The sequence below is a fragment of the Dromaius novaehollandiae genome, chromosome 20 (genome assembly GCF_036370855.1).
Source record: "Dromaius novaehollandiae isolate bDroNov1 chromosome 20, bDroNov1.hap1, whole genome shotgun sequence".
Classification (NCBI taxonomy): Eukaryota; Metazoa; Chordata; class Aves; order Casuariiformes; family Dromaiidae; genus Dromaius; species Dromaius novaehollandiae.
In genome coordinates this window covers 8037991-8060537 of record NC_088117.1, presented here as the reverse complement: position 1 = coordinate 8060537, position 22547 = coordinate 8037991, and the positions used below count along the sequence as shown (strand labels likewise).

Here is a 22547-nt window from a genome sequence, read left to right as displayed (position 1 = left end):
CATTACACAGAAAACCTGTAGAAAGCAAATATGCCTTGAGACCAAAACCGCCAAAGTTCATTCAAGTTAAAAAGAAGTTACAGGAAAACAAATATGCAAGGGTAGTGCGGGAAGTTACCAACATAGGTAGGAGGGAAAGGTTTGCTCTCGATTTTTAGATGGCAAGAAAGTGCATGGGCTAGAATTTATATCCCTTAACCATGTTCATCTTAAAGTGAGGTTTCAGAATAGAGACTGCTCTGTCTTTTCCTACAGTTGTTAAGATACCTGTTTTCAGATATCGGTTATGATTCTGTCCAATTAATTTTAACTGACTCTTAAAATTGACACTCTTCCTGGCATTCCAAGAAGAAAAATAGCATTACAGTCCTATTATTTGAAAAGAAAGAATAAATATTTACTGCAGAAGTTGGGTTCATTTCAGAAGATTGATAAAAGGTAGCATGAATGATTTACTGCTTTCATTATTCAAGTTAAATAAATCTCCACCTTTCCAAGCTACTGAAAGTGCCAGAATATAAAGTTATGCTGGCAGAATGGATTACATCTGATCTATGTACCATGACAAGTACTGAAAATTGTGGGCTTCATTGCTGTAGTCACCCACTCCTTCCTGAATGTAAGAATAAAGTGTCAATACAAAGAGCAGCCTTTGCTCTGTTCTTTCAGCATAAGAAAGCATGAAGCTGCTCCGAAGATGTAATGAGTATACAGACTGGCACCATGGAAACAAAGAGAAACTCCCTTTTTAACTCTTCCAACTGACATTCAGGCTGTGGCATGAAACGAAAATTTTCCTACTCATGAACGTTTTATTTGCATATATCATAGTTCATGACAAGTTAACTATAATGCTAACAAAGGCTTTTTTTTAAGTGTATGGATGAACTCTTAATCACTGTGGAAGCAAACAACTTATCTGATTCAATCTGGTTTCTGTATCACTTGAAAAGGAAAGTATTTAAACATACTTTATTTGCTTCAAAAGAGTAAGAAGATGAGTTTCCTGCAGAGTCAGCAGATGGGCATCTCTGATATCAAGCCACAGTCTTTAGTCTGGGTTTCTTTCACATAGTTAGGGAGGCTGATAAGTGTACTACAAGAACTTGGACAATGTTTAAGAGATTCTGCTCCTTATTGGGATTATCACTCTATCACAGCTCGCTAGCGTAGTCCACATCACACCCAAACACAATCAAACCACCACTGAAAAAGAAATGTGAAGAATGCAATGCCACAGTTTTCAACCATTGCCAGAAGTACGATGAGTTGTTTTGTTTATTTTCTGGCTCACTTCATCTAAAGACTTGCCTTTACAATACCAGTAAGACTACCCATGCAAACAAAACCCTCAGAATTTACTTAAGTTTAGCATTTTGACTCTAGGAAGAAAGAGCCTTGTTTTATGCCATCTAACACGAGAGGTATCACCAGAACTGTCATCTAAATCAGAAAACTGAGACCGAGAGCTTATAGCAAGCTTCACTAGCAAATTTAGAAACAAAAAACGAGATTGTGAAGGAAAGTTTTATTTGACTTGTTTTAATGCCCACATCCTAAGATTAGAGGTATTTAAAAAAAATAGCTGCAAAGAAAAAGAAGCAAAACAAGAACAGATCTTTACAGTTTTAGGAAAGCAAGAAAAAACAGGCACAAGTTTACATTCATTAGTTTCAGATATGGCAGAGGAATGTTCTACTGAAGGAGAGTAAATAAAATTCTGCTTTCCAACCTCCTTGTATGAGACAGCACAAGTCATGCTCTTCAAAGCCACACTGGTCTCGTAGATACAACAAGGCAGCTTTTCCTCATAACTGTTTTTATTAATATAATTGTGTCTTAAAGATCATAAAGACCCTTTCAGAGCCATTTGGTGTAGTCTCTAAATACATACTAAAGCAGTGAGTAGGTACTTTAACCACTAGTGAAGCTTGTTATAACAACCTCCACATAAAAACTGAAAGTCATGCATATTTGGAATTCTGTTTAAGCATCGGAAACTACTGAAGGATTTTATTTTATAGCCGCTAAACCATTTTAAATCCCCATCAGTGTTAAAATCTTGCAAGTGTCAGCCCAGAATGATTTAACCCCCTGAGAATAAGGGTTCATTATAAAAGAGGCAAATACCTTATCTCTAGAGATTCTACCCAAATATATATCTTATCTGCTACTAATACTGAAGAATTTCCTTTGCTCTAAACACAATATGCTGGTGGGAAAAAAAAAAAAAAAAAAAGAAAAAAGATTTTGTAGTGATATCTTACTAAGCTGGAGGGCAGACAGGTGCTCAGCCATAACCTTTTACTCTACCCTGCAAAACAGATGTGTGGGAGGTGGCTGCCATTTCGGCCAAGCTCTGCTCTGGAAGGGTCAGCGGGAGCAACACAAACTCCAACTTGGGTTCATGTCCAAAGGAGCTTAATGCAGCAGGTCACTTACCAACCCCTTCAGGTCAGGGAGAGCTTCTCGCACAGGAACACCTCCTTTGAACCCAGTGAGCTGAACGGCATCCTTTAAAGCCTGCAGACACCCCTTTCTTTTGCTTTTCCTCTCTAGCTGCAATGCATTTTACTGGGGGAGGGAGAAAGAGCAGTAAAGAAATAGGAAGGGGGCTTTTAGAAAACTTTCACTTCTTCCCTAGTAAAGGGAAAATCAGTTTGTCTCAGCAGACATTCTTGGCTTGTGCAGGAACAAGTTAGTGTTGGTGGGTGGAGGGGGGGAAACAACCTTCAAAAAGCTCTAAGCGCTCTTGAGGAAGATTCCTCTTCGCCTTCACTGGAAGGGCAGCACACCTATTTGGAATAGGGGCTAAGGGAGAGAATAAAACAGTAATAAAAAAGTGTCTTACTTCCATTTGATTGACTAAGAATCTACAGTTTCTTAGCTAAAAAGCCATAAGGCAAGTTAGCATTTGCTTCATGGAGACCCTGTTTTAGTATCCTCTCCTGTGAGGACATGAAAAGACCAAAGTCAGCCACCAGCGTTTTTGTCCTTACACAAGACAGGCAGGCTGCCCCGAGCACCAAGGCCTAAAGACATTCAAAGTAGTAAATAAATACACAAAAAAACCCTCTAAAAATCTGACATGAAGAGCATTGATTCTTTAGAATTACAATCCAGCTTATTACATTAATCTTCACATTTTAACATCTTCTTAACTACTATACAAAGCTGTTGAACTTACTCTTTCTTCTAAACCAGCCATACAAGAGCACAGAGCACTATAAAATATTTTTGGCAAAGTAACTTGCTTTCAGAATTTAACATACTTTTGAATCACAGTCCACATGTAACAGGTATGACACACTAACACAACATCCTCCGTTTCTTCTTTCACTGCATGATGGCAGAAACAAGACACCTCAGAAACCTCTCCTAGTTTCAATTAACCTCCCTTAAATCCTTCTCATAACAGTTTATTTCATGAAGCTTTAACCAAGGACTGCTGTTCCTCACTTTGCCTCACCATTTTCTTGTTTATTGCATTAATCTAGTCTTCAGGATAAGACACATCAGTCTGATGTGCTTGTAGAGCAACTGGTGCTGTATGCTCTACACTTGCCTTCTTGCAGGAGTCTCAGGAGCATTATCTACTCATTTCACACCTTCTTGTTTACTTTTTCCCTGCTTATTTCCTTCCTACTTCTACCAGCAGAATCCACTTTAGAGATCTGAAGAGGGGAAAAAAGAAAAGATGTATATTCTCCAAGTCCATGCACTGACTTTCCCATTCTACAGAAACTCCAGATTCTTAATTTTTTCATTCATAGCTGGATAAGACTTATGCTTGTTACCTGGGACAGACACAAGGAATAATAAATCACTTTGGGAAAAAAAGTGAAGCCTAATGTTGTGAAAGCCCCCATTTTCTTCTCCCTGAATACCTCAATCTGAGGCTGGGATTTGGGGCCATATGCAGACTAAAACAGGAGAAAAGACAGGCAGCACCCTCAGCCTTCCTCTGAGGCATTACAATCAGAGGACTAAGCATATCACTGCAAACCTCACACAAAACCCAGGACTGCCTCAAGGCCAGCTCATTCAAATGCTGCTATCTTACACTAGCATCCAACTCAACATGTTATCAAAAGCAGCCAGATTTCAGGTGCCAGCTCTGAAGTCATTATCACGACATTTAAACTGAGTCCTTCTCAGCACTGCAAGGACGCACTACACATGCATTTGGTATCTACCCAAAACTACATTATGTTTTTTGCTATAGACAAATTACGCATAAGAAGGTGTTTCCTCTCTAGCAGCTTGACCCTGGCTCTCCAGCTACCTGCACACATAATCCATTTCATACATCACATCCAACAGCTATATCTCTTACTGCCTTATACATAACAGCAATCAACACCACTCTATATCAGGTCTCTGCTTCTGTGCTTCATGAAAACTGTTACTGGCCAATTCTGAAATAGAGCAAGGCACTTTGATGGATGTTAAATACTTTGTGCGTGCACAGGCATACAAATCCACCCTCTCCTCACACTACTTTGTCTTAGAAGCAACAACAGACTTTAGCAGTCTCCTGCGTGAGGATGACCACAGTACAGAGCCAGTCATCTGGCCCGCAAAGAACAGCAACACAGAGGGAACGGACCGACTCCCGTAGAGCTTCAGACTGGTTACAAGAGTCTGAATTTTACTTCAGTGCTTTAAAGAAATATTTCTTCCTTCCTGGGAGGAGAAATCTCTGCTAGTCACATTGCATGTGTTATAACATGTAAGGTAAAATCAGCAGTAATGTCTATAGAGACACAGCAGAGGAATAACATTAAAAATTCCCAAAGCAAACAAATCTCCATAAATTATCTTTAAGGACCTAAGGGCGAAGTGGAGAATTTACGAATGATGTTCCTGCTCCCCCATGTGATCATAAACATCGGAAAACATCTCCCAGATAACGCATGGGCAGAACAGGTACATATGTTGCCTCATTCAAGAGAATGGGGCAAAAGTCTGGGCCCAGGCAGTTCATGGTTCATATGATACATTAAAAATAATAAAAAAGAACAGGAAGGTGGAACAAAGAAGAAATTCAAACCATAAGCTGGCAAGTGGTCCAGGATCCATCCCAGCAAACACTTCTGGCTACAAAAAGCAGAAGGTCCCACCAGGTTGCTGTGTGTTGAGATAGTCTTGCTGCCACCACTGACCAGTGCAGGTAGTTTTAGCCACTTCTGGGAGGAAAAATGTCTGTGTATGAAACCGTTTTTCCTCCCCTGATTGACATCAGATGAGCTCTTTCAGTGGTTCATTTTCACCAGGAAGCATGCCGTTCATCTCAGGGGAGGTCTCAGTGCCCAGATACCCCAAGAGGATCTCACTGCGCCGCCGCGAGAGCTGCAAAATATCTTCAGCCAGCGACTGAACTGTTGTGTATCTCACGTTGTCCAGGTCAAACATGTCCTTCAGATATTGTACTATCTGGTGCTGCAAAGATACGAGGAAGGTTGACAGTAAGGAGACCTTCCCTCACACTTTCCAATACCAACCGCCTGGACTGCAGCAAGCAGAGAATCCCATAAGGAATTTTGCATGTCTGCCAGCAAGTAAAGATCCACTTGGCTGTGTATTACTTCTGGGGCTAAACCACTTGTGCCTATCAAACAGGACAGCAGAGCTCCTGAAGTCAGAATGCAATACTAATCTCTACGGCAACATCCACTGCAAACATTTTATGAATGCAAAATCAGCCTCTCATGATTTCATCAACAATAAAACAGGATTTAGGCTTTATGATCAAGTGTGTAACTTGTAAGATGCCATGTACTCTTCAGCAACTTATTCTTTCAACGTATACATATATACCCTTATTCTTTTCCAGCGAGGATGGTATAAAGTGATCTCATCAAATCTGTTTTTGCTATCAGCCATGGTAAATCATGATAGGAATTCTTATCAATCTTAATTCAACAATCTGCATTTCAAAAAACAGTGATTTTTAGAAGGCTTTTGTACAGAGCCAAGTTTCTTAGTAGCATTTCAGTCAAAAACAGCCATCAAAAGCACCAATCTGTAAGCTTTAAGCCACAAGACAGCAGGGCTCCCACACAGGCAAGGTACAGATAAGTCAACTTACCTTGAAGAAAGCGCAGACTTCAGATAGCTGCTGTTTGGGCCCCAGAAAACCAAAGGCTAAAACAGGACTGACATGCTCCGATACGGAGTAGAAATGAGAGATAAAGCCATCTGGTACCTGCCATGAGGAAGGAAAAAATTGATACCTCTCAGATCTCGGACAGAATTACCAGCTTATTCCATATCATCTACCAAATTCCATGCCAGAAAGCACTGCGTGTCAGTAGAAAGAGCTACACAGAACATCTCTTCTAGAAGAATTACATTTATCTTTTAGAACCCTTGAAGGATTACTACAGCTTTCTATATTCGTGTTTCTGAACTACTATTCCAGGAGGAAATTAAACAGAAGAAAATGGAAGGCAACCATCAGGTAGTCTTTATAGTCCAGAAATTAACAGTCTTTGATCTAACATGAGAAAGAGCATGCAAATATCTAAGCTTCTCCAGAATGAAGTGACTAGTGCTACATCAAGAGCCAACAGAGCTACTGCATGACAGTGCCAGGCCAGCTTCCAAAGCTCTCATTACGCTTTGCATCATCTCACGAGGCAAACCCAGTCGTACCATCTGGTTGCGGGACAGGAGTTGAAAGCTTGCCAGATGCCACAGGCCCTGCGGCACAACTGGGGTTGCAAAGCTGCAGTTTCCTGTTCTCCAGGTCCATGAACTCTGCTGTGAGACTTTAAGAAGCCATGGTTTTTAAGGGAAACACATTAAGCAAAAGCTGGTGAAGCGGCAGTGCTGGGAAGCAGAGAAGTGCAAGAGTGCATTGTGCTGCCGGCAGGGAAGCTACAATTCAAAAGCAGTCCCTTGCTGTCTGTGGCCATTCCTACAGAACTGTAAGCAGGGAGATGGAATACTGTACAGGGAACATTTTTTTTGAATCCTCACAATAAGAAAAATGGAGAATAAATTCAGACTGATTCAGTAAAAATTGTTGTGGTACCGGGGCAAAGGCACGACAACAGGACCTCAGCGCTCCCAAGCGTCACAAAGAACATGATTCAGTTCATTCTTATACCACTTAGGTGTTGTATTTTGGCAAGACCCAGGTTCTATCTTTTCACCTTCAACTACACTACATTCTTTCCCTTTTAATTTATTTTACTTACCATCAGAAGCCTCCTTTTTGCTTTCAGAACTGACCAGCAGGCAGTTGCTAGGGCCTACAATTAAGGGAGAAAGACAATCACCTACTGGGTTTACTTTCCAGAAAAACAGGGTTCACCAACACATCGCCAGCAAAATATTAAAGTGGTGGCCCTTTTGTGGCCAACAACTCTAAAATTAGTTACAAAATCTAAGAGAACTGGAGGCAAATTGGCCACTCCATATCCTTTGCAGATCAGCCAGAGCGCATTTGAAGATTGCCAATGCAATCTGGCACAGCTGGCAAGCACCCCAGCACGCAGACTGTAAACAGATGACTGTTGGAAGGTGCTTCCCAACCATCATCTCAGCCCTCAGAACTAATTATTCTTATATATGCATCTGGCCAGGACTAAAAGAAAGTGCTGCTATTCATGCTTCAGTGTCTACTGAGATACCGCCAGAATGAACGGCCAGCTGCAAAGAAAACACTGTTTTTCCCCATGCTTTGATCCTCTTATTATCATTCATGAAAATATACACTGTTATCTTTCAACATCTCCATGGCATCACCGATAATGGCTGCTAGCGAAATAAGTCTACTGGAGCCAACCCAGCTGCTCTCAAAGGAAAGCTTTCCTGTAAACAATTTATATGTACCAGAAGTCTGTTGTTTGGAGTTTCAGGAAGGGGAGATATTTTTAAAGGGAAAATTCGGCTCAGCCAGGACAGCTGAAGTTATACCCTTTTCTAGCCTTGGCACTGTGATCTCATGCTCCGAGCAAGGACTACCCAATTCACGCACCGTCTCCTTGAAGCTGTCAGAGAGCCAGCGGTTGCGCAGCACAGCCAGCACGGAGGAGGGAGGGTTCTCCAGGTCCTCAAAAGCATCCATGAGGATGAAATCCAGCACAATATCAAAGAAGCTCATGCACACCACCTGCCAGAGAGCAGAAGAGTCTGTAAAGGAAACAGGCTTACCATCCAGGAGATGAGCTTTATTCTTTTGGTTTAAAGCAGCAAAACAGAACAAACGGAAGTTTGCCATGGACATAAGAGGACTGAACTGTGTTCATTCAGATCAGTAGCCAGAACTCAGGGCATCAGAGAGGGGCTGGCAAAGGGACTTACTAATCTTGTGTCCAGGAAGAGTCCAGTGAAAAGGCAAACAAATCTTACATAGCTAGAGACAGTAGCTGTGCCCTCCAGAAGAAACTGGCTCTGCAGAGCTCTGAGTTTGTTTGTTTGTTTTAAATCCAACACTGCTGACATTGCTGAAGGCAATCTGAGTCCTGCTTAGAGGTATTTCCTTCCCCATGTATTACAGAGTAGTCCACTAACATATCCTGATTTGCCACACAGTTTAAAAATCCCAATATTCCCCTGCCCTCCAGTGCACAATTGCAAAATAGTATTTCAGCAGCAGTTCTTTCACTCCTGGACCATTCCTACATATTGATTACTCCAATTCCTCTGCAATTTTCTAGAGAGAAAGTCTTTACCAACCCCTCTTCCCTCCAGCTCCTGCTGAGTTGTCGGCCAGGTCTCTTGCTTCAGTGCATAATGCAGCATCTCGTCATAGCTTTCCAGAAAACCTTTGGGATTCTGGGAGAGAGCAGAGGAAAAAATAAATAAAAACATTTCAGAAGGTGAAACAGTTGTGTGGACATTTCACCAAAGTTTGACCAATCTATTTTGAGCTAAAACAAACAAACGTGCCTGACCAAAGTTTTTAGCCCAAATACACTTTGCAAAAAGAGAATTAATTTCTAGGAGGCTCGGACAGTCCCAGGCTCAGCCGCTGTGATTGCAAACACCTGTATTGCTCAACTCTCTTCAAGGAAGTGGTTAGAGGCACCTATACACGAATTTGTTCCAGTAAGAATCACTTTTTCCACAGTGTAAGTCACCGTCTCCTTGTTTAGAGGATGACTAGTGACTAAACCAGTGATCCGAGAACTGGCACACGGTTGATGCAAAGGTGGATTATCTTCTCCCTCTCCCATATCCCTGGAGAGGATGCCAGTTGATGCTCTCTGTACCCTCTCTTCGCTCCAATGAGGCATTGTATCGGGTTGTGGACAGGAGCTGCGCAGAGCTGCTTACAAGAGATTTGGTTAAACAAAAGAAAAAGCACACACATTTTATTTCTCATAATGGTGACCAGAACAAAGATGAAGTGTTTTCCTTTCAGCAGAGTGGAGGACCTCTGGGTTGGGATGCAGGAACACAACTCCCTGTGTTCACACGACACAGTTGAGTGATTGTACAAACTTCCTACCTTTTCAGCTTTTCTCATTAGTCCTGTCACCATTTGCTTCCCAACCTCCCCAAAAAACAGCTGGTTGCTTTCATCCTCCAGTAGCTCCTGCAAAGGGAACATAAGCAGTCTCCTGTGAACACCTTGGCCTGTGTGAACCCTGAGTTTAGAGGGATAAAAAAAGGGACAGGATACAAAGCAGTGCTGCGTACACCAGTACCATTAGCCTTTAATAGGCTGGAGTCCAGAAAACAAAATTGCTTTCCCAGGGAGAAAGTTCAAAATTAGGCTAGAAGACTGGAAGCAGCAATAATGAAAGCATGGGAGTCACGGGCTGCCAGTGGGGCCAGGGCCCAAGACCCTTCTATTTAGGGTCTAGAAATATTTTGCTAGCAAGGGAATTGGAGTGAGAAGAAGAAACCTTGCTCCTCCACCGCAGAGGTTTGAATCCGGCCCAGTTAGTGTTGAAAGCTCCCAAGTGGGAGCAGCAGCTTTGGTACAGCTCTGAAACTGCCAAATTTTCCCTTCCCAGAACTATAATGGAAAATGTTAGCAGCCATACAGCTGCTTCTCAGCTGGGCACAGGGACCGGGAGATCCTCTCGCTCTCCAGATCAAACCGATCAGGACAGGATTACAGAGCAAAACAAGGGAAGCTTGAGCTGCTGCTGCTGCTTTTACTTGCTGCAGAGGGGGGAAGACTTCACTCCCGTACGGGTGGGGTGGCAGGGAAGAAGGTGCTGCCAAGAGCCACTCGCCACAAGAGCCGGCCAGCCTCAAGGACAGCCAGCCGCGAGGACCGCGGCCGAGGCGTTCTTACCTTGAAGGCCTGCCTGACGCAGTGCAGCTTCGCTAGGAAATCCTGATCGCTGTAGCAGCCTAGAAGCTCTGTCCTAGAGGGAAAAGGAAAGGATTGCACACACTTCAGCTCTCCTGACACCTGTTTTCCAGCATCTGAGACCCCTAAAAAATCCCAGTCTCTGCCTAAAAGAAAGTGACAACTGCATTCCCTTTCGTGCAGTGCACCAGGGGACCACAGCACCTCGCCAAAGGCTGTTGCAGCACAGCCACACAGAACAGTTATATTTCTCATTACTGATTTCCTGGGACAACTACCCTATTTCTTAACATACATGTCCTAAAAGCTGGGGCTAGGTCTCTGAGAGGTCCAAACCAGCAGGAAAGATGCTAAGAGTTCCCTGCCCCACAGGGTTATTCTGGTTCCAGGGCTGCTCTAAGGCAAATATTGTGTCCACACTGCTCAAAGGAGCTTTGACGCAATGACCCAAGACTCCAGCCAGCACCTCACCTCAGTGTCCGGCAGGCAACCTTCCCTTCTTTCACTAACTGCAAAGCATCTTCATACGCAGCTACTGGCTTAGAAAGATGGAAAGGTATTTCCTCAAAATGAAGAGAGTCAAAGAGCTGTAAAGACAGCAGGAGACATGGGAAGAATAAAATGATCTTGTTAAATATTTGCAAATACGCAGAGACTGCACACAAGCAAGATGTGCATTCTTCAACTAACAAACTCTTGTCAGTACCACCTATTTCAGGCAAAGATATTTCATGCAAAGATATTTCTTCTCCCACCAGTTTCAAAGCTGCCTCTGCCCTGACACAGCTCAATATCCCCTAAAACATCTACACAACCAAGCCACATTATGTTAGATTTACAGTACTTTTCTAGCTGTTAAGGTATGTTTTCTACAATAGAAAGTAAAATAACATGGAAACGTTGGTTGGAAAGGACCCCTGGAGTTTTCTAGGCCAACTTCCCACTTGAAGCAGGACTGCTGCCAACACTAGATCAGGTCAATCATGGTTTGGTCCACAAAAATCTTGAAAAATTCCAAGGAGTGAGAGTCCCAGGCCTTTCTGGGGAGGGCTGCACCATTCTCCTAGTGAAACAGCTTTTCCTGAAGTCCAACATGAACCTCCAAAGCCTCAACCTGGGGCTGTTGCTCTATGTTTTATCATCTTCCTCTAACAAGATGTGTTTGGCTCCGCTATCTTTGTGGCTCCCCGCCCAGCAGCTGGTCTGTTACATACAGCTGGAAACTTAAGTCACCTCTGCCGCAGAGAAGAAGGAGTCTTCAGAAATTGAGCTGTCTTCATCATCTGTCCGAAGCCGTAGCGACCCGTCTGTCAATGGAAGCATTAGAGTCTTCTCTGGATGAGAGGAAGAAAATGTATGTGCTAGAGACTATAGGGACTATTATTCCTCTTGGCCACTGCGCTCTCCCTCTCATCCTCCCATATAGCCCTTTCGTCACCACTTCATTGCCTGGCTTACAAAAAGGACATAAAAAACAGACAAAAATAGCCCTTCTAATTCATTTCGAACCCAGCTCCCATACCCAGCTCACCCAGATCCAGCAGCATGCTGTCCGATGGAAGCGAAGACCCAAACTCTTCCTGCAGATGATAGGCTCGGTGCAAGAGGGACTCCAGCTTCTCGGCAAACTCCTTTTTCTGGGACTCCTCCTTGAACGTACACAAATGCCACTGTTAATTAGCCCACCGGACAGAGACAGATTGACAGCACAAATATGGAAGGAAATTCTCAGTTAAATAGGATTTACAGCTTGGAGATTAACTGTTTTAAAAACAAAACAAAACAAAAAAAACAGAACTCATTAATCCTACAATATAGCTAATAGTGCAAGGGAAGAGGGAAGCTTCTACACAGCCTACACAAACACCGGCATTTTTAGCTTCAGAATTCATTTTGTTTTTCTTTTAAAAAAAAAGGAAAAAGGAACTTTAAACTGCCATCCAGAAAAACAGACCTCTTAATGAATTACAGATCACTCAATTCTCTTTACTTGCGGCTTTTGCCTAATTTCAAGAGGGAATGTTTGTTCACATCAGAAAACTCTGTATTGAATACAACAGAGTATCCAGAGCTGGACAACAGAATAAGAGTCCTTGGATTAAGGTGCTGGGCATAAGCAAAGTTTGCCGTTAGGACAGAGGGACAGAAACAACGGAGAATAAAACTTACACAGCATCTTGCCTTCATACCCCTGTGTCTGCATGAATATCTCACCCAGCAGATAGAAGCATTAACAAGAAGCATAAAATCTATTTTGATAATGAAGCAACTGTTTTTATGGCAGTTGTAGAAACACTACAGGACACTTCAAGGAGAGAGAGCAAGAAGAGAATCCAGATTTAATGTGGATAAATATTATCCACCACAAAAGACAAACATCCCACATACTTACTGCACCAGGCCCTGTTTATAAGAGCCTGGGAACATCTTTCACCAACACGAACTCCTGCAGAGTTCGCAGTTTAGCTCCTCTCATGATCCTGGGCTACAGCTGCTCTCTTTTTAGCTCTGTGGTCACCACTGAGCCTTTCTAGTTTGGATCTCCCCTTTTATCTTCCCAGCATAGTCCTCAGGTCCAAGACAACAGGATATTGTCCTAAAATACTTGTTCTGCAGCTGTAGGTAGAAGGAGCTACCTGTCTCCCCGCTGCAGTTGCTCAGCAGACGGGCACACGTGGCTCCTGCCGAGTTACCACTTAGCTTTACTCATTAATGCGCAGAGGCAGCTGGCCTCTGCTTCTCCTCCCAGCTCCCTAGGAAGCGATAGCGACAATCAAGATCTCCACTTACAAATGTGTTAGTAAGCTACAGACACAACATCACCAGGCAAAAAGCTATTTTTTCCTCTCAGGTGATGCATTTGTTACAGCCTTTTCCTACACAAGACTCTGCTGTCTGAGAAGTCGCATGACAGCGACTGACATGAGATGCTGATGCTGGAAGGTGGGTAGAAACATTAGAGAGTGAGGGGGAGAGACTTATTTAAAAGAAAAAAAAAAGAAGAAGAAATTAAAAACACACCCACTCAAACTGGATAAGGAAGCTGCAGATACAGACAGCTCTTAAACAGAGTCTGGCCCAACTCTGCCTTGAATTTGCTCTTCACTGTTTAATCTCCTACTCATGACTGGTTCCAGCATCCAGTCTGACCTTTCAGCACATTCCCCAGTTGGCAAAAGCAAGGGAAAAGTGGGGACCTACCTCCGGGACGTCCTCGGACATGGACTCTTGGTGTTTCCTGCCGTCCCAGGGCACCGGGGTGCTGGTACTAGCACTGTCCCTCTGCCGGATGGTCAACGCCTGCTCCCACTTCTGCAGGGCCTCCTCAAACAGCTCCATGCCTGGCAATGCAACCAAACGCAAGCCATGAGATTGCAGAGCCACGAAGGAACAGAGCGATACAGCAAGAGTCCTTGCTCACTCAAGTAATCCAGCAAAGAGGGAAGACTCTCCCAAACTGATGAGGAAGATTTAATTTATTCTATTTCTTTCCCTTTTAAATATGGTTTAATTTCGATTAGAAGTTAATGAGAATACCCCCAAAACGATTAAAACATCAAACATGTTACTTTCAAGGTACTGCTCTCCGCACAAGAGCCGTGGACGAACCTGTTGTTGGAAGGGCAGTATTCTGGAAGCAAATTATTCACTAAGGAAACAGAAGACTTGTGTCCGGTGGTGTTCTCTAAGTGCAAGTGGGATTTTGTAGCTATCAAGAGCCTGAGTTTAAGTTGAGGATGGGAGAGCGCTTCTGATCTGAGCACAAAGACGCATCCACATAGTGCCAGTACCACTTGATGCGAATTCATGTACTGTTTTGGCTCTTGCAAAGAGGAATGATCATCCCAAGGTGATGTTACCCTCATTCTTGCTTACCTTGAATGTAGAGGCTTTCTGCACTGGAATCACCAGCTGCTCCAGCATCCCCTGTTGCCTGGGCCTCCCACGGACCTGCCAGCGCTGGCGTCGGACTCGAAGAGTTCACTGCTACTATCTGCAGGAAGGGAGCGGAGAGCAGCAAATGCCTTTTAAATTCTCTCCAAGGGCAGAATCAGTGGTGAAACCACCCAACCACCACCACCAGGTAAACCTGAATGATAAGCCCCTTCCCATTCCCCATGCCCACTCCAGTAACTGCTCAGTATCTGTATTCCCTTGCTTTTGAAGGAGAAGGTATTGATGCTTCAGGCTGCAATTCCACCTGCAGCTGAGCCCATCCGAAAACTTCCACCCCGCTCGCAGCTGCAGTCCAGCCTTGTGCCAGCTCTGAACTTCATAGGCCCTTCCATGAGCCAGTTCAGTTCTCTAACCCAGCAAAAACTATCCCCTTTTTCCTGGCTCAGGGAGCTGAAGTGGTTTTGGAGGCCTTTGGCAGCACCGGACAGGGCATGCATGGCTGGAAGCAGGCACAGGAAGGAAACGCCGGAGCAGGAGCAGGGAGCTGCGGGCTTGGCTCACCCCACCTCCTGGCTCACCCCCACAGACAGCAGGTTATCGCTGTGATCCTGCTCAAACCAACCCTCTCCCCTTGGGGTTTGCACAACCCTGCCAAGAGCTGCCAGGCGTGGAGAGGTGCGGGTGAGGTGAAAAGCCTCCCTTCTCCATCCGGCACAATGCTGTCTGCAAGCACAGAGAGCTGCAGGGGAAATACCTTCCCAACCAACCGGCAGTGAAGCATCACTAAGAAATCGCCAGCTGTACAGCTGTGAGCACTAGCTAGGATAGCACTGATGGAGACAAACAGCCAAAGAAAACTCCAAGGCAAATGCTACAAGGGCACAGGGATTTTGATAGGAAGTACGTGTTGGCCCCAGCTCTCAATACAAAAAAAGCTGACAGCAGGAGAAACAACCACAATCCAAACAAAGGAAGAGATTATTGGCAAAAACACAGCTGAGGACTTCGGCCAGGGGAGTTTCTGCTCTCCTCTTTGTAGTCAGACCTCCTCGTGGGAGGGCTGAGCACTAAAATCCACATTGCAACTTGTCAACCTCCAAATTTCACACTGGTGCATAAACGTCTTTTAACGTCTGACGCAGTAAAGTGCTGTGTTCAAACCCCATCAACGATCAGTGTTTGCATAGCCTGTGACTGGATAGTTATTGGTAGCCATATCACATCACATATATCAGTTAAACTTCCCCTCACGAAGCTTACACAGATTGCTTTTTATTCATCATATGATGAATGACTACTATGAACTGTCTTGTATTACAGGAAAATAGGAATTTCGGGGAGGGGGGACACAAAGCACTGCTTGGTAATAACAAAGAAAAACAAATGATTTTAGGGAAGGGGAAGTTTGAAAGAGAGGAAAGGGGTAAATCTGAATTTTGACTTCCAGAGTTTAAAAAAAATAAAATAAAAGTCTGAGCCAAACAAATTGGGGCATTACTCTGTAGCAGGGAAAAGGGGAGCAGAAGGGAAGAGATCACCCAGTTTGCTTCAAAACAAGATAGAAGAAAAAAAGATCAGTGTTCCTGAAGACTATTTTACATCACCTTTCTGGTGAGGGGAATTTAATCTTCAACTTCTGAAGGCTGCAAAAACATGAAAAGGCTCAATCCAAGCTGTTCAGGAGGCTCCTCCAGCTCAGAAGAGCCAGTGGAAATCTGGATAGCCATTTTATGAAAAAGGTTCTTAGAAGATCCCTTAACTTGTGGGTTAGTTTTAGCTCAATGTGAAACTCTTATCTCAAGCAGGCTTCTTATTACATCTTATAATTCCAGTGCTTACAAACACCTTTCTGCTTTAGAGGAAATCCACCTACCTTGTTCGTGCGAGCCCAGAGCCCAAGACAAGGAGCCAGAGCACGCTAGCAATAGGGTTGCGAGCTCTCAGCTGTGCTCTAGGGAGGAGAACCAGAGACCATCTCACTCCATCTGCTATGAAGTGGCCATACAAAGCCAGGCTGGGAGGTCTCTACTGCCTTCCACAACAGCTGTGTCTGATTAGATCTATCCCCTCCCTCAACCAGGTAAGAAGGTGCAAATGTATCAGATTGATAGAAACTGCTTGACCCACCTGCTGTCTCCCCAGCCCTAAGGAACTGCTGCTCAGCCCTGGCTCAGGCTGAAGCTGTCCCTGCCAGGACATGCTAGTGACCTACACAGCGTGTTCACATTCTGCTAAATCCCAGCTTTGGGGTTGGATTCTTTTTTCTTTAAACATAGAAAGAAAAGGTTTCCAATCCCTATGGCTTAGTGGAAGATGTCCAAACGTGAGCCTGATGTTAGAGAACAAGCTACAGTAAACAGCTCACAGATGTGCTCTTGCCCCACCTCCATCAATTAATCTTTGTGGAATGTTAATAAATCACCTTCAGATCTAGAACTGCACGTCAGCAGTTCACTGCTGCTGACTTACTTACCAGATGGCAAGGAAGAGCACGGGGAAGCAGATGAAAGCATGCATAAACTGCAGTTGTGGGAACGATGAGCTGTTTTCCCCATGAACTAACATAAAAGTAAGAAGTACAACGTCACAGAAGCTCTGTTCCTGCACCATGAGAAGTGGGTACAGGAAGAGATTTCTCTCTAGGTTTTTACCCATGCATAAACAGTGGAAAAAGGAATTTAGAGTTTTCTAGCCTGGATCTCAGCAAAGATTTAGAGATCCTAGTTCACAAACATGGAAAGCAGGTTTTGAACCAGTGTATTTGCTTGTCATGGGAGTCAGCAGTTACGTTCCCCAACAGATTAAGCCAAAGTCACAAAGCTAGCTAAGGAGAGGCAGGCTTTTGCTAGCTCCCCACCCCTCTGCTACAGCCAAATTCACTAGATCAGTTGGGAAACAGTGGATCCAAAACTCAGGGCTGGTTTGCCGGCTTTGTAATTGTTTCTCGTCTGCCAAGATTACAGGTAACCTGTAAACACTGCATTTGGTTGGCAAATTCCTCCCCAGGTCCACGGAAAGGGAAAGAGACTTCAGTGCTATAAAACCCAGACTATGTCTGTGGGAAGGGAGAGGCTGCAGGGGAATTAAATGGACGTGAGAGTATCCGGACGGGGAAAGGCCAGGACTGGATACAGCCTGGTCTGCACTGACACGTCCCAGGAACCTTCCCACCTTGTCCCAGTCCACCCAGGACAGCGCTGGTGCGGGACTGCACACCCGGGACTGCACACCCAGCGCCGCACACCCAGCGCCGTGCTGGCACTGCCGCCTGCTGGAGACTCACCACGGCCAGCACGAGGTTTTTGGCCGGTTTCTAGTGCTTCACCCGGACAGGACAAGCTAAAACCAAGCAATGCCTGCACATACTGCAAGGCTTTGCTGGCAGACAGCTCCCTTTAAAGGGGTGATTTTTCCCTTTCCCGCCCCAGCATTGCTAACCAGCCTCAGCACATGTCGACACAGCTCACGGGTGTTCCCGCAGGTGACACCGAGAAGGTATGTCGCTGTGTACAAAGCTGCAGAGCGGAGGACTGCTTGTGCTGCCTGCTGCTCCAAAGGGGACTGAAGCCACAAAGACTCCCCAGTGCTTCTGCCTTTGGTCCCAAAGAGGTGGATGTGAGCAGTGATGGCTTCCCCTGCTTAGTCGAGCCTGAAATACCTGTATTTATAGGTTGTTCTTGGCTTTGGAGGAGGTAGAAAAACTGCTAGGCCATGTTCCTGCGCTGCTCCATTTCCCGAGCTCGTTTTGGTAGTTAACGTGGTTTTTAAAAAACAGTTTTATACAATTCTAAGCCACTTTAGAGCTTCCCTGCTGGACTTGAGCATCCACACAGGTTACAGTGCCCACATTTCTCAGCTTCCAATCCATAATAAGACCTACAAAGTTCTATAAAGTTTGCTCTCTGCTTCTGGTAGCTCAGGACAGCCCAAAACACCCTGTGAAATATCCACTGTCATCTCCTGCTCTAGCTCCATGCTGGTCAACCTGTGAGCAGCCCATATAGAGGCAGGAGGGCTGTGCTAGCTTAGGGGCTGTTGGCCCATCCAAAACCTCCGCCACGGATGGAAGCAGACGAGCTACCCCAGTGCTCTGAGACCCAGCTACAACCCAGCCTCACTCCTCGAGGGGGCAGGGAGAGTCCTGAGGGATCATGGCCGCGTCTCACTTGCAAGTCCCTCCCTGCAGCCTCTCGCAAACAGCTGAAGAAGTGGGCTATACCCTGGGGCTCCTGGCCACTGGAAAATGCTGCTCTGATTTCAGGTCAGGTGCCTGAATCCTGACTCGAGACAGTCACTGTGAAGTTATTATTGGAACTTGCCCTCTAATTATGCCATAACCTGTTCAGCTTTCAAAGGTTTGGTCAGCGCAAGCCCAAGGATGCAGTGATCTTGCTACAGGTAGGTACGTACACACCTCCTAGCCCTGCTTCTCCCAGCACATCCAAGAAGGCTCCTTACCGAGGCAAGGCTGTGGGAGGAACTGGAATGTTTGCTGGGCTCAATGGAGGAAATCCCGCTGAGAGTGTCATTGCTCTTGCTGCTGGGACTCTGGACTCTCTTGCTGGAGTATCCTGCAGTTGGGAAGGTCACATGAAAACAGGCTTTTAGGCTTGCTGGCCTATGCACAGAGGATGAAGGCAGGCTCTCCTGACACTTGCTGTCCCACCAAGCACTAGCGCACGTGTGGTCCCTGTGAGAGAGGGCAGTCCGCTTAGGGAACTACCGCAGTCGCAGGAAAACCTGGTACAAAGCAAAAGGAATTTGCTGCAGCTGTGAACAGGGAGGGGAACAGCACCCTGTCAAGTGTGACAACACCTAGAAATGAGTCATGGATCTGCTGTATTCTCTCTTTTGCTTTAAGACACTGAGAAAGTCAGTATCAGTGGGAATCTAAGGTTGTGGGATGAATATTCACCTCTTTGGATGACAGAAGGCAAGCACGAATGGAAAGCATCAAGGAGACAAACTCCTCCAGCTTCCCTCGGGCCCAGCAGAGCACTGACGTAGCAGCTGCCAGCAGAGACAATGGTGCTTCCTTGGTTATTATTAAACACGCTGAAAGATTTTCATACATTTCATAACATTAATGCTCAATTCCTACAGTGCTTTGCTGGGCAGCTGGGTCAGTCTTACCCCAAAACCAAAACAAGCAGGTGAAGAAGCTGCCCAAGGTCAGGGAGCCCAGCCCAGAGCTGGATGAACACTCCCACGTCCCCAGCCCATCCCACGCCACCTTCTCCTCTGCCGTCCAGCCCCACCAAGGCAGCTGCACATGGGACCCGCAGGCCAGGCGTCCCCCCCGTGTTGCCAAGATCAATACAGATCCAGGTCACTGCATGCTCACGGCTGTTACTGCTGGGGGAGAGCATGGCGTAACGGGTCCATAGTCTTTCTGTGCGAAGGGGGATGGGAACTACGAACCTTTGTAAAGGGTCTCTCTCTTTCTTCCACTAACCCTGTGTCCATGGCACTGTGTTTCAGGTTCTTAATTTCATTTCGCATCGATACACTAGACAGAAACTGCTTTGCTTTCCTCTCCTCCCACTTGCCTGCAACTTTCCATGGTCCCATCACTCCCTGTACACCCTCTTTCCTTGAATGCTACTTTAGTAATATTCTCTTTGCACCCTCACTTAAAGCTTTTGGGTTTTTTTCCCCTTTTGCAAGGCCAACCTTTCTTCACGGAAGGGACCCTTCTGGTTGGCAAGATGGGCACTGTTATCCCTCCAGGCTTAACGCCGCACTTCTCTGGAGCAATTTGTTTCTTCCGACGCCGACGACGCTTCAGCTGATGAGCTGCAAGAGCCAAGGCAACCGTCCCGAGAGCTGTAGCAAAGAGCACCTTACGCAGGCCTGGAGAGAGCCGCAGCTGAGAGAAGACAGACTTTAAACACAAAAGATATGAAAGAGCAACAATGAAAAACTAATTCCACCACCCCTTTTTTTAAAAAGGGTCTTAAACATAACAGACCTGAAATGCACCTTGGCATTCTCTCCCACCCACAAAACACAGCCCCCACTATACAACTACTACTTAATAGCAGAGAAAGTGCGTAGCCTCATTTTGACAGAGCCTGGAGAACATGGTCTCAACATGCACCCTGCAAAGTTTGCCTACAGCCCATGACAGATGAGATCCAAGTTATCCAGATCCAGCTCTGAAACCCCGGTACACAGCTGAGCTTTATTGCCCCAAGTGTTGCATTATTACAAGTGGGAAATATATTAGTCATCTTTAAAACTAAAATCTTGTTTTAGTGCCTTTGAAGACAAGAAAGGTTGAACCCAAGAGTTCTCCCGGGATGGGATGCATGAAAAGTGCCAAATTCTGCCAGCACCACCCCCCTGTGCCTCTGGACCTCTCAACTAAAGCTGACTCTTCTTTCTCTACAGGCAACCCCCAAAGAGAAAATCCAAGGAACTGGTCAGAAAAGCCTTTTCTGCTTCTTGTACCTGTCCAAATGTAGTGTAAACAAACACAGGTATCTCCGCCACAGTCATCGCCAAGGCCTGGATGATGGACATTCCCTCTGTCCTTTGAAATGCCATGTCTGAACGAGGACCTCAGCACCTCCAGGAGCCACCACGAGGACGAGCACTCGTAGATGCTGCGTCGGCTGCTTGCAAGGAAACCCAACTTGCCTTCGACATCTGACTCAGAGTCATAGGGTCAGTCTTCATCCAGCAATCCTCTTCCTGCACGAAGAGGGAAAAATAGGTGAGCAAAGGGAACATGCGCTCACGTCTCTGTGCGGCACTTCTGAACGCAGACCAGGCTCAGAGCAGCAACACAGCTAGGACCAAACAGGAAAGCTAAAATGTTTTCCAACAGACAGCAGCAGTTTCTGCCTCTCCTCTCCTTTTAACCCTGGGGGCGGATTCCCAAACCTCTCTACAGCAGGAGCCCAGGAGACCAAGCATCCTTGAACTTGATAGCCGCGACTATGCCAGGGACTTCCACATGCACCAAAAGTGGCTGCACACAGTTGCAGGGATTTTGTTTGCAGTTCCCTTGTGAAAAACTCTTTATTCCAAAAGAACATGTGCACACTTTCATTGGCAAAACTCTGCTCCCCCTCAATTTTGTGACCACATCGAAGACCTGCTCAAAAGCCACCAGCCAAAGGGTGTTTGCCCAGAGGTTTCAAAGCAGCCAAGGTTTAAGCAGAGCTTTGCTGGCCATGCTGGGAGCTGGGGAGGACAGGCGTGCTTCAAGTCAAGGACAGGGCTATGAAAGAACATGTTGAAACCTGGGGGTATCTTTGAAATGCAACAAAGTTAGAAACGCTTTGGCCCTGCTTGCCTTGCCCAGCCAGCCGTCCTGGCGAGCCACGTCCACCGCAGCCGGGCGACGCGGCACCTACCCGCGTGCAGCCCATGGCCCGTGCTTCGGTGTCTTCCCACACTGACGAGCTAAACCCATCCCGCGTTTTAAAGCTGCGTGATAACTCCCCCTGACCACACTGCTCGCAGCGACCTCAGACCCAAGATCTCACGGCCCCCGAGGAGGGCACAACCCTGTCCGGGTGCCACGTCTGGAAACGCATCGCAAGGTGGCCGGAGCCTGCAGGGACCGGACTCACATGACCGGCTCTCGGCGCAAGGTTAAATGCGGCGCTTTGGCCAGAGCGGAGACGAGAGCAGCGAGGTGTGAGAAATCCGGGGTGCAGAATCCAGCCCGGAGGTTACCGTGTCCAGCTGGTGGGGGGACATGCACGGCACCAGGGACATCCCCCCGTCCCAGGGCATCTCGGCAGAGCCCTGCCCCTCCTGGGGGCACCCGGGGGGGGTCCCCAGGCTCCTTGCACCTCTGGGGTATCCCCCTGTACCCCCTGCACCCAGGGGGGTCCCCAGGCTCCTTGCACCCCTGGGGTATCCCCTGTACCCCTTGCACCCCTGGGTCACTCCCCCCACCCCTTACACCCAAGAGGGGGTCCCCGGGCTCCTTGCACCCCGGGACATCCCCCACACCCATTGCACCCATGCACCCCGGGGGGTCCCTGGGCTCCTTGCACCCCGGGGGCATCCCCCGTGCCCCCCGGAGCCCAGGAATCCCCGGACCTCTCGCGCCCCCCGGGGCACCCCCACGCCCCTCTGCACCCCTGGGGGGGTCCCCATCCCCAGTAGACCCCGGTCCCCCCCACACACCCCCCGCCGCAGCGATGGTGCGGCCCGCCCGGCCCGTCCCCCGCGAGCGCGGGCGGCACCACTCACCGTGGCGGGGGGGCGTGCGCCGCCCCGCGAGGCGCCCTCTCCCCCCGCCGCGCGCCATGGCCGCGGAAGGGCAGCTTCTCCTTCCCCCGCGCCGCAGCCTACCCTAGTCGGGGGCGGGGCCTGCCGCGGCGGGGCGGGGCCGCCTCCCGCCGGCGCT

The 22547-nt window shown here is 46.7% G+C and overlaps 1 protein-coding gene across 3 annotated transcripts; it reads right to left on the bottom strand.

The window, feature by feature from the left end:
* Nucleotides 1–1513: 1513 nt before the first annotated feature.
* Nucleotides 1514–22511, bottom strand: MIGA2 (mitoguardin 2). Of its 3 annotated transcripts, none has more exons than XM_026110788.2 (16): nt 22391–22511; nt 20630–20872; nt 19850–20060; nt 18635–18747; nt 14156–14273; nt 13481–13620; nt 11811–11928; nt 11513–11613; nt 10751–10866; nt 10262–10334; nt 9464–9550; nt 8689–8787; nt 7988–8122; nt 7206–7259; nt 6092–6208; nt 1514–5442 (listed from the first exon to the last, which is right to left on the bottom strand). In XM_026110788.2, the coding sequence occupies exons 2-16, from the start codon at nt 20723–20725 to the stop codon at nt 5242–5244; spliced, it is 1779 nt and encodes a 592-aa protein (XP_025966573.2). In that variant the 5' UTR covers nt 20726–20872; nt 22391–22511; the 3' UTR covers nt 1514–5241. The 3 variants fall into 3 exon arrangements, with proteins under 3 accessions (XP_025966573.2, XP_025966575.2, XP_025966574.2); XM_026110790.2 differs by having other exon boundaries at nt 11513–11586; XM_026110789.2 differs by having other exon boundaries at nt 19850–20045.
* Nucleotides 22512–22547: the final 36 nt, after the last annotated feature.

Bases quoted from the DNA above. Each gene is read 5' to 3' on its own strand.
- MIGA2 (XM_026110788.2), bottom strand. From the start codon at position 20,725: ATGGCATTTCAAAGGACAGAGGGAATGTCCATCATCCAGGCCTTGGCG. The intron at 14,274-18,634 runs GTAAGGAGCCTT...CCCTTCCTGCAG, and splicing joins CCTCCCACAGCCTTGCCTCG to ATAGTAGCAGTGAACTCTTC. The intron at 11,614-11,810 runs GTGAGCTGGGTA...CCTCTCATCCAG, and splicing joins CAGCATGCTGCTGGATCTGG to AGAAGACTCTAATGCTTCCA.